We start from the raw sequence: 12,409 nt of genomic DNA on the forward strand, positions 1-12,409 counted from the left end.
GCCGCTGGGCTTTGCGCTTCTGATTGAAAGCCACTAAAGGGGTATATGGATCCCCTCATCTGGTGTTGCTACGTGACGAGTGGCTCGGGGGATACTGCACTGCCTAATAAATGTAGAAAATTCAAAGTGCAAAAACGGTTTCCGAGGAGATTACAATCCTCAGGTTTGTCGGCCTCACCCAACCTGAGTCACAAGGACTACCGCGTTTTTCTCCTAAAAACATGTTGCCGAGCAAGGAATTGATCCTCACGCCGATGTCCTAAATTGACGCGAGTCGGTGGGGCTACAGGATAAGTGGTTTAATTTTTTTCCTTCGGGTGCATCTCGTTTTAGACTGACACACACCTTGAGGGCTATTGGCTATACATCTTGGAAGTAAATAAATTGCAGCGATCAGAAATAAATTCCGCAAAAGATAGCCCGAGACCGAGGTGGTGCACCACCTCGGAAGCAGTCCGACACAGAGCTCAGTTGCGAATGGCTGGTTCCATAAAAGACTATTTCGGCATTTAATATTGGATGAGCTCCTTCAAATTTTTCAAAGACCGAGGTAATCTATGACACCTCAGATACCGACCATTGTTGGAGCTGGGCTGCAAAAGGACACCTCAGATGCAGTTCGGCATTGGAGCTCGGACGCAAGAGGACACCGCCGCACGGGAAATACTTCAAACCCGAGGTGCGGGGTAAAAAATAACAATACATTGATATAGGCCAAAAACATAAAGGACTAGTCGGATGCCCGACGTGTGAACTCTTTGGCTTCAGCTTGGCGATCCTCAAGATCAAAGATGGGAAGATTTCTTAAACCAGCTTTCAAGACCGACGGCAGAAGATGAAGAACAATTCAGCAGAACCGAGGAGCGTCCCCAACTTGAAGACCGGTTCAGGGGGCTACTGATGGTGTCCTCGACTAGGGGGTACTCACCACGTCATCTCTCGACCAGTTAGTCGGGCCGAGGACCCCCATAATGGTTCCCTAATGGTCCACTTCGGACAGCACATGATGCATACAAGAGAGATTCCACAAGACTTGGCACAGAAGACAAGGACTCATCTAAACCCTAGGCCTCTAGTATTATATAAACAGAGGCCAGACTAGTCAATAGATAATCTCATATTCATTACAACAATCTCATGGTAGATACATGAACTCTATACTATCCCCATATCAATACAATTAAAAGCTGGACGTAGGGTATTATTTCTTCACTAGTGGATAAACGGCTACCCTCAACTTACATTGGTGGCGCCCGAATTTGACGCGACACCGGAACTAATTTTTTCAAATAGAGATGACATAGGACAAATTGGTTCGTGAGCTTTGTGTAGTTAGTGCCGGCGTCGACTCACAGCGGAACACCATCGAAACATGGGCCCTGCTTAGCTGACCAGACTGAAAATATTGTTGATGTTGGATGTGTGCCTACGACACAGATATGTTATATAGTGTTGTTGTTTCCTAGTCATGAATGCCAACACTAAGTTTGACCTATATAAACTAGTGACCATGGTTTCTCAAAATACGTTTACTTCCAATTCTTCTCCCTAACTAGTTATAGACCCTTTTAGTTATGGACCCACATTGACGAAGCGTTTTGAAATTTTGGGACTCTGCCGCCCTCGGCGAGCTCTCGTCTGGCCTTGTTGGCTACACCATGAGGTCCCCACGGCCAATGCAGCCGGCCCTGTTAGGCGAATCATCCCACCGCAGCAGTGCAACTTCCCTTTATTCCGGCAGCTACACCACCAATGTCGATGATACCGACCATGTGCTGCTTTGCAGCTGTCGACGCCCTGTTGATAAGAGTATGTCGCACATAGAATGGAATCCACAGCGAGAGTTCTACATATGTGCCAACCGTGAAAATGTGCATATATTACCAGAAATACATCTTAATCGATTTTCAGAAAATTTGCACAATTCAACTCCTCTAGTGTCGCTCACATCAATATGTTTATATACATATTGTGATCCACGGAAAACAATGGGAAAATATTGCTTCACATGGATATGGGTAGATCTCTTCTAGAAATACTTGAGCGAGTTGCTCGACTACTCCATTGAACCACTAAGACGACAGATAGATGAGATGCAACTCAGGAACGATGTGATGGAAGGCCAAATCAAGAAATTCAACATGCTTCGATATGCACTTTTAGCCATTTGCGTGATTGGCCTTTTTCTCTCAGCTCGATCGATGGCACCATTTCTTCTCATGGCGGTCATCACACTGATGATATTCTTAGTCTAGATTTAGTAGTAAATTATATTTTTTATCGTTAATTATCCTTATGTAATGGCTAATTTTTTATAAATATTGCATTTTTTATTCTTTTTGAAAAATAATGCACCAATTCAAAAAATTCGAGAAATATACCTGCCTCGGCCACCCTGTGGCCGACTGGTAGCTCTCGGCCTCGCCATAGCCGACAGGGTGCTCTCGGCCTCCCCCTAGCCGACAGGGAGCTCTCGGCTTCCACGTGGCCGATTAGTGGCCGACCACTGCCACTCGGCTTTGAGGAAGCCGATAGGCCACTCGGCCTGGCCGTGGCCGAGTAGTGGTAGCGCCAGCCCCTCCCCCCCTCTCCATCCTTTCTCTATTTCTTCTCCCTCCTTCTCTATTTCTTCTCCTTATTTCTCCCCTTATTTATTTTTGCTGTTTTGGAGGAAAGTGTCATCTTTTTTCCTCTTTGGAATAATCATTCGATTAATTCTAAGAAGAATTCAAACAATGAAAAAATGGTACTAAAATGATGTACTCCTTTTCTTGGATAAATAGCAATAGACACATGGAACTAAAATTACAATTTTCTACTTCTTGAACAGATAACAACTAGATTTTGAACATTCGCAAAACAAAAGATTAAATTTTGTAAAACTAAATCTGTCACTATTGTCTTTGTCATATTGCTTAGAGCAATGCTACACCCATGAACTGTTTTTAGAGGATGAAAAGACTAGCTTACATGAACTGTTTTGAACGTCTCACTCGTGATGATATTTTATGTTGTGTAAGGAGGAGGGCATCCAAACTATCCGTCTCACTCGCGATGATATTTTATGTAAGAAACTTATGTGTATTTTGAACGTTACTATTTTGCCTACTGCGTTGCCGTAAATATTTCCATGTCTCCATTCCCGCCTAATTTTTCGCACCACCTTTCCCGCCAAATTTTGCACGTTTCGTTTCCCGCCAACTATTTACCCTCTTATTTCCCGCCTCATTTCCCTCCTCTTTTTCCCGCCATATTCCTGGTCATCTAAATCTATAAAAGGAGGCATTGGACTGCCTTCCTCCATCATCCAGCCTCACTTGAGAACACTAGCACTGCCTTCCATCCTCCATCATCCAGTGAATATGAGTTTGCCTTGCTCGGATCAGAGCATCAGGCCTAAGAAAATGCAGAGTGCGAGTTTGCCTCGGGGTGTGGAAGCAGTTCGATGTTGGTGCGGTGATCTCTGCAAGGTGAAGGAGGTGACAGATTTTTCCGATTGGTTGGGCATGAAGTTTTTCATGTGCGCCAATTATGAATCTGATCCGCCCAAATCTATTTCTACGTACCTCAGGCCTCCGGTATGCTCAAGTTAACCAGAGTAAATATGTTGTTGATATTATTGTTTACTTGATATTTATATATATATATATATATTGTAGTCTCCTCCTCCTCTCTGCATGTACTATCGTTGGATTGACACGGAAATGCCGGACTAGGCGGTGACCGAGATTCGTGAAAGAGGTCGTCGTGCATGGGCTAGCTTGGACTTGGAAGAGCGCCGCGCGAAGGCTGAAGCAGAGGAGAAAGCAGAGCAGAAGAAAGAGTGGGAAGATTACTGTGTGGAGCAGAGGGATTTTATTGATGAGATGATAAGGAAGAACCAAGAAGAGAAACTTCGGTTGGAGGAGGTTTACAAACAGCGGGAACAGGCCCGTGAAGCTGAGAGGGGGAAAAAGAGAGAAAGGGCTCGTGCGGCCAAAGCAACAGAAGAAGCCGGTGATGGAAAAGGGAAATATCCACGCTGGACTCAGTAGATTTATTATAATTTCAGCAAGTTGTATCTTAATTTCAGCAGGTTGTGTCAGCACGTTGTATCTTAATTTCAGCAAGTTGTATTTTAATTCCGGCAAGGTCTATCTTAGTTTGTCTGTAATCTCAAGTTATTGGTAGTATATGTGTTATCCACGAAGAACCAACAAAGCATTTTTGTTCCTGCCTTGCTTTCCCGCCATTTTGTTCCCGCCTAGCTTTCCCACCATTTCGTTCCCGCCTCGCTTTCCCGCCATTTATTTCCCGCTCTTCAGCACCTATAAAACCCTCTTCACAACAAGGTTGTTAAGGAGTGTGCTCAAAATGTCGCATTATCCTTTCGATCGTAGTTTTCACAATGGTATGTCGGAGTGTCTTCTACGCTTTGCTAGCAATTTCAAGATAGACAATAGAATAGTTTCATGGGACGAACTCATCAGTAGTGACACCTCCCCCAGCCGCCCCTATCCCCTGCCCCGTCGTCGCCTCCCCCGGCCGTCGCCTCCCCCGGCCGCCCCTATCCCCTGCCCCGCCGTCGCCTCGCCCGCCCGCCGCAGGCCGCAGCCGCCGCCGTCGCCTCTCCCGGCCTCCCTTATCCCCCGGCCGCCGCCGCAGGCCGCAGCCGCCGCCGTTTGCTGGCCCGCGCCGCCGCCTCTGGTTCAGCGGCCGCCGCCGCCTAGGATTTGTGTGGGGTGAGGACTGAGGCGCACTGGGGACTGGGGTGAGGAGAGGAGCAGAGCAGAGGAAGACAGAAGTGGAGGAAGATGCGTCGTGGTCTGGTCGTGGGCACAAAGTGATTAGCACTAGTATTAAATTTTTTTGGCTCCAAATCAAGGTATGACACGTGCCACACCTTGCCCACCGGGCGTGAAATGAAGAGGAAAAATAAAATAGATTTTTTGACATTAGTATATATGAAAAAGAAATGTGTTTAAAAAAAGAATATGAGAGGTAGCGGTCAGCCCTATCGTTTGAGACCTCTGTTTGGATAGTATGTTTTTTACCGATTACCAATTAGACCGTCGGTGCAGGTGTTTGACACGCTTTCGGGATGCACGGCTGTAGATGCGCTCACAAAAAGAAATTCATAGTTAGTCCGAGTGAAATGAAGACGAAAAATAAAATTGATTTTTTGACATTGACATTAGTATATATGAAAAAGAAATGTGTTTAAAAAAAGAATATGAGAGGTAGCGGTCAGCCCTATCGTTTGAGACCTCTGTTTGGATAGTATGTTTTTTACCGATTACCAATTAGACCGTCGGTGCAGGTGTTTGACACGCTTTCGGGATGCACGGCTGTAGATGCGCTCACAAAAAGAAATTCATAGTTAGTCCGAGTGAAATGAAGACGAAAAATAAAATTGATTTTTTGACATTAGTCTATAGAAAAACGAAATATGTGTAAAAAAAGACTGACGTCGCTCCGTATTTCTAGCCCCCAACATGCACGAGTTAACAGCGACCTAGGGTGACAGGCTGCTGGGCCAAACCCAGCCGGAAGTACGTCACGACCGCTTTTTACCTCGGCAGACCAAGCATAGCTAGTGCTAGCCTTGCGTCGTCGGCCATACATGGCTCATCGTCTTGCTATATAACCCGAGAAGTGGCCAGCTAAACGAGCCGTGTGGGACTAAATAGATACCGGGTCGGCGCGCGGCGCGGCGCATGTGAGCTGAGCTGAGCTGATTGGGCGGGCGGGGATGGGGATGGGGGTGGGAGGAGGGGAGGCGGCGGCGGCGGTGGCGGTGGGGGAGGAAGGGAAGGAGGAGGGCAAGGGGTGGCGCGCCAAGTCGAAGCTGAGCGCGGCGGTAGGGGTGGCGCTGGCGTTGAGCGGGGTGCTGGTGCTGCACCGCAGCCTCCGCCACAACGCGCTGGTCAAGGCCGAGGAGGGCATCGTGTGCATGTGCGAGGAGCGCGCCCGCATGCTGCAGGACCAGTTCGCCGTCTCCGTCAACCACGTCCACGCCCTCGCCATCCTCGTCGCCACCTTCCACTACGAGAAGCAGCCGCCCGCGCTCGACCAGGTCCGTCCCTCCCTCCCTCCCTCCCTCCCCTACCTCCCACCACTGCCTTCCATCCATGCGTGCCTGCCGTCACCACGACGGACAGCTTCAGCAGTCGCCACTGCTTCCTCGGCTCCACCGCAGCGAGTTCGTGGGCGCCATGCTCTGGCTCAGATGCTCGCTCGCTTGCTCGCTCTGCGCCCGGAGTTACTCGCCTGTCTGGCTTCTGAGCCGGCCCTGGCTGGCTCCTGCCTGCTGCCTCTCCCAGTCCCATCCATTACGATGATACCTTGACCACGCAGCAGAAGTACATGCTCTGCCTTTGTACGGCTGCTCCCTACAAATAAATCACAAAAAACCAGCTCAGACATTCTCTCGAACACAGAACGGGCAAGGCTAAGACCGAGAGTTGCTGGACGTACCGCGGTGGCATCCGGAGCACGGCGATGTCCATGGCAACGGGCACGAGAGAGAGGACTATTGTGTCGATCTTTTCGGTACTGAGGCTCGGAACGGTTGTGGAGCAAGGATGCCGACGGATTGTGAGACATACGACGCGAAGGAGAAACAAGAGAGAAGAGAGCAAATGGATCCGGTAGATTGATGGGTGGCTTTGGTGCGATTCTTTTGTGTTGTAGGCATGTCAGGTACGATGTGGCAGATGCGTCCGGACATCCCCTTATTTTATATGGATATGAGAGGTGCTCATTAGTTCGAGCGTTTGAGGCGTCCATCTGGATCAATTTTATTTTGATCGGTCATTGACCAGGCCATCCGTCCGGATGTTTTGAAGCGTGTTTGGGACACCCAGCTGTAGATGCTCTCAAGTCATACTTTTCACGCCCAACAGACATGAGCATGTGAGTAACAACAAAAAGAGATACGGAGTTAGTTCGAGTTAAAAAATATAAATACAATGAAAAGAGATTTGGATTTAATCTGAATCGAAGGAAATAAATACAAAAAAGAGAATCGGAGTTATTCCGAGTCAAAGGTCCGAGTGAAATGAAAAGGAAAAATAGAATTGATTTTTACATATTTTAGTCAATATGAAAAAGGAATGCCGGTTCGAATGAAACGAAAAGAAAAAATGAAATTGCCTTTTAGAAATTTTAGTCTATATGAAAAAGGAAAACAATTAACTGGTAGCTGCTCGGTTTGTCTGCGAGTAGAGGATTAATAGGCTAATCGGCCAATTAATTAATTAATCGAACGATTTTTGAGTTAATCGACTACTCGATGACCCAATGAGTAGGGATTAATCGGCAAGTTAACTGGATAATCGGATGAATTCTTGAAAAGAGCCAAAAAGAGATTCAAAGTTATTCCGAGTCAAAGGAAATAAATACAACAAAAAGAGTTTCGGTGTTAGTCTGAGTCAACGAAAATAAATGGTTCGGTGTTTCGGTGCTGGTCTCCGTATTTGATCTAGATATGAGAGATGGCGGTCAGTCCGTACGTTTGAGACCTGTGTTTGGATCGTATGTTTTTTTACGATCACTGATTACACCGATCGTGCGGGTGTTTGGATCGTATGTTATTTTACTGCTCACTGATCACACCGTTCATGTGGGTGTTTGACACATGTTCGGGATGCACGGATGTAGATGCTCTCACACCATACTTTCGACACCCAACAAACATGAGCCTGTTAGCAACAACGAAAGGAGATCCGGAACTAGTCCGAATCAAAGGAAATAAATACAACAAAAGGAGATCCGGAACTAGTCCGATCACTGATCAGACTGTTCGTGCGTGTGTTTGACACGCGTTCGGGATGCACTGTTGTAGATGCTTTCACACCCTAATTCTGGCGCCCAACAAACATGAGCCTTTGAGCAACAACAAAAGGAGATCCGGAACTAGTCCGAATCAAAGGAAATAAATACAACAAAAAGAAATCCAGAGTTAGTCCGAGTCAAAGGAAAGAAATGGTTCGATGTCGGTCCGAGTGAAATGAAGAGGAAAAATAAAATTGATTTTTTGACATTAGTCTATATGAAAAAGAAATATGTGTATACAATAAAAGGAGATCCGGAACTAGTCCGATCACTGATCAAATCGTCCGTACGGATGTTTGACACACGTTCGGGATGCACGACTGTAGATACTTTCACACCATACTTCTGGCGCCCATGAGCGTGTGAGCAACAACAAAAGGAGAATCCGAATTAGTCTGAATCAAAGGAAATAAATACAACAAAAAGAAATTCAAAGTTAGTTCGAGTCAAAGGAAAGAAATGGTTCGATGTCGGTCCGAGTGAAATGAAGAGGAAAAAAATTGACATTAGTCTATATGAAAAAGAAATATCAGAATTAGTCTGAATCAAAGGAAATAAATACAACAAAAGGAGATCCGGAAGTCGTCTGATCACTGATCAGACCGTCCGTGCAGGTATTTGACACATGTTCGGGATGCATGGCTGTAGATGCTTTCACACCATACTTCTGGCGCCCAACAAACATGAGTGTGTGAGCAACAACAAAAGGAGATCCGAAACTAGTCCGAATGAAAAGAAATAAATACAACAAAAAGAAATTAAGAGTTAGTCTGAGTCAAAGGAAAGAAATGGTTCGATGTCGGTCCGAGTGAAATGAAGAGGAAAAATAAAATTGTTTTTTGACATTAGTGTATATGAAAAAGAAATATCGGAATTAGTCTGAATCAAAGGAAATAAATACAACAAAAAGAAATTCGAAGTTAGTCCGAGTCAATGGAAAGAAATGGTTCGATGTCGGTCCGAGTGAAATGAAGAGGAAAAATAAAATTGATTTTTTGACATTAGTCTATACGAAAAAGAAATATGAATATACAATAAAAGGAGATCCGGAACTAGTCCGATCACTGATCAAACCGTCCGTACGGATGTTTGACACACGTTCGGGATGCACGACTGTAGATGCTTTCACACCATACTTCTGGCGCCCAACAAACATGAGCGTGTGAGCAACAACAAAAGGAGAATCGGAATTAGTCTAAATCAAAGGAAATAAATACAACAAAAAGAAATTCAAAGTTAGTCCGAGTCAAAGGAAAGAAATGGTTCGATGTCGGTCCGAGTGAAATGAAGAGGAAAAAAAATTGACATTAGTCTATATGAAAAAGAAATATCAGAATTAGTCTGGATCAAAGGAAATAAATACAACAAAAGGAGATCCGGAAGTCGTCTGATCGCTGATCAGACCGTCCGTGCGGGTATTTGACACATGTTCGGAATGCATGGCTGTAGATGCTTTCACACCATACTTCTGGCGCCCAACAAACATGAGCGTGGGAGCAACAACAAAAGGAGATCCGAAACTAGTCCGAATGAAAATAAATAAATACAACAAAAAGAAATTAAGAGTTAGTCCGAGTCAAAGGAAAGAAATGGTTCGATGTCGGTCCGAGTAAAATGAAGAGGAAAAATAAAATTGTTTTTTGACATTAGTGTATATGAAAAAGAAATATCGGAATTAGTCTGAATCAAAGAAAATAAATACAACAAAAAGAAATTCAAAGTTAGTCCGAGTCAAAGGAAAGAAATGGATGTCGGTCCGAGTGAAATGAAGAGGAAAAATAAAATTGATTTTTTGACATTAGTCTATATAAAAAAGAAATATGTGTATAAAAAAGACTTACGTCGCTACGTACTTCTAGCCCCCAACATACACAAGTTAACAGAGACATGGGTGACAAGCTTTTACCTCGGCAGACCAAGCATAGCTAGTACTAGCCTTGCGTCGTCGGGATACATGGCTCATCGTCTCGTTATATAACCCGAGAAGTGGCCAGCGAAACGAGCCGTGTGGGACTAAATAAACAGTACTAGCATGCAGGAACCGAGCTCGTCTTCGGCCCACCCGTGGCAAGTGCCCTCTTCTTCGCGTCTTCGGACCACCAGCTATGTTCTGTAGTCTGTATATACTCGTCGAGATCCACACAGCCCCACTGCTACTCACCACCAGCATCGTGGGCTCTCATCTTTCTCAGTTGCCACTCCGTTGGCATCGACGGCATGCAGCAAGGACTACGTGTGTGTCAATGTATGCTACTACCAAGTATTCGACTCGCCATGTCACATACGTGCAATTTAATGTAATTCTGACACGTACATAACCAAGTTCGAGTTCCCCCAATATAAAACCAAGCTCAGTTCTGTACCAGAGGTAGCAGGTTCACCAATACATGCTCTCTTCTCATCGTATGGAACTTCAAATTTTTCATACAGCAACCAACAACCCACTTCTAGCTAGGTTTTCTCTGCCTCCCCACTGCGACGTCGACCGTCCGCCTAGTTTCCGTTGGACCTAGGACCATGGGGGCACGGTGGATCTCGGTCCTTGTCGGCGGGAAGGTCCTGTTTTTAGATGTTTGTTTCTGTTCTGTTAGGGTTTCTTCCATGCTCAAGAAGGCGATCTTTAAACTGTAGATAATGCTTTTGAAGAATGTGAACTATTTTTTGAAGTTGTGAACAAATTATGAAATTGTGAAGAAATTTTTAAACCATATAATTGTTTTGAATTTCTGAGCAAATTTCGTAGACAGGAACATTTTTTGCATATGCGAACAAACAAACTGAAACTGTAGAAAATAATTTTGAAGAACCTGAACCATTTTCTGAAGTTCTGAACAAATTATGAAATTTTGAAAAAAAATTAAAATCCCAAACATTTTGTGAAGTAATTTAGCGGGAAAACTAAAAAAATAGGAAGGTAGAGGACGAGAGCGAAGAATCTGGCCACATGGAAGGGAGGCGCAAACTGTGGGGAGCTCGGGGGTCTGCTGCACGGTGCCGGAGGTCGCCGGAAGCGGCGGCACGGTCTGTGTCAGCCGGCATGGGCGAGAGGGAGAGGAGGCAAGCCCGTGCTCATGTGGTCCTTTTTTTCCTTTAGAAATCTGCTCGGCAGCGCGTTGAATATGCTAGACGACGGGGTGCTTTGTTTAAAAATGAATCATTTTTCACGTATTCACTTAAACAGGGATTGCAAGTTTAATCCTTAAAAACAAAGGGACTCTTTTGAAAGAAATCCGTGATGGTGAACGGGCAAAGCACCATTTGCTTTATTATTCGGTAAAGATTTGTTATTACTTTTGGCTTGCACTATTTTATGTGGGTGGGTAATTGGCTTCGACTGGGTAACACGGTCACCTTCGCGCACCGATATCGTCGTCTTGCCTCTGTCGACTCAATTGTGCCATCACCTTGGTGTGCTGACCTGTGTCAACATCCCTGCGCCATCACTTCATTTAGCCGATGTCCTATACGTCGACTTGCTCTCTCACCTCGGCTGGACCGGGGGCTTCGCCATTTCTTCATCAACCTTCTTCGGGGACTTCGGCGTTACCAGCCGACTAGCTTCGTCATGTTAGACGGACTGGGGCTTCGGCAAAGTCTTTTTCCTAAGTTAACTGGGGCTCTTAAATCTGTATGAGCCATTTTATAATATATGTGTTTCCTTCTTGGTTGTTGCAAAGTCTTTGTCTACGACTCCTTTTTTCAACACGAGTGTGTGGTCAATAGTCGGGTAGACTGGTTTCTTTCTAAAGTCGCTCGAGTTTAGTTCGCTAAACAAGTCTTAGAGAAACACTCCGCCTTCGGAATATAGATGTTAAAGCCGAAGGCTGGCCCATTTAAAGTATGGAGATTGGATGTATCATGTTAAAGCACGATCGAAGCACATATTAACTTTAAAACCAATTTTTGGATTGGCACCAAGAAACTTGACTTAGTTTGGATGTGAAGTTTTTGCTACAAAACTTGGTATGGCGGCGCTTATGGCAGTTTTAATCTATTTTTATGTTTTTCTTTTAGGAAACATGACATCCTCTTGTTCGTGGTGTTCTGCATGGTGGATTTTCTTGGAAAATCTTTGTCGACCCACAGCTCGGCATCTTTTTGCCGAGATGCACCTCGGCGTTTAGGGAGCCTCCTCTTGACTGGGTCCCTTACGTAGTCATTCAGCTGGGGAAATATTTGCCGACCCACATTTCCGCATCTTCCCTATCGACCTGCACCATGGCGTCTTGGATATCTCCTTGTATGCATCAGTTTCGAAACATGCCTTTGGTCGAAATTGGGTTGCCCACCTCCCGTACTTGCCCCTTACGTTCCACAATGTTCGGTCAAGGGTGTAAAGGCAGAACCGGTGTGATTGTATTTCTAGCTTGACTCGTTAAGTACCCTAGTGGAGCAAGCCGAAGAGTGACTGCCATGCTAGGCGTAAACTAGTCGACCATCCAATGAATGTGTTAAACAAAAGATCGATAGAGATTACCCATGTTAAACGATGCCTTTTCATAAAATTGGCCAAAGTGTTAATGGCTCAACCTCGGCTGACGCCGAACACTAACCGGTGGGCTAGTGAGTGGCCTCCCACCTTCAAGCTCCTATG

At 45.3% G+C, this 12,409-nt stretch overlaps 1 protein-coding gene across 1 annotated transcript; it reads left to right on the forward strand.

Moving 5' to 3' along the window:
* The first annotated feature begins 5,731 nt into the window (after window positions 1-5,731).
* On the forward strand, window positions 5,732-12,123 carry LOC123396261 (probable histidine kinase 4). The gene is made up of 2 exons (XM_045091255.1): window positions 5,732-6,055; window positions 11,830-12,123. The coding sequence occupies exons 1-2, from the start codon at window positions 5,732-5,734 to the stop codon at window positions 11,836-11,838; spliced, it is 333 nt and encodes a 110-aa protein (XP_044947190.1). The 3' UTR covers window positions 11,839-12,123.
* The last annotated feature ends 286 nt before the right edge of the window (window positions 12,124-12,409 follow it).

This window comes from Hordeum vulgare, chromosome 5H, assembly GCF_904849725.1.
Source record: "Hordeum vulgare subsp. vulgare chromosome 5H, MorexV3_pseudomolecules_assembly, whole genome shotgun sequence".
Lineage (NCBI taxonomy): Eukaryota > Viridiplantae > Streptophyta > Magnoliopsida > Poales > Poaceae > Hordeum > Hordeum vulgare.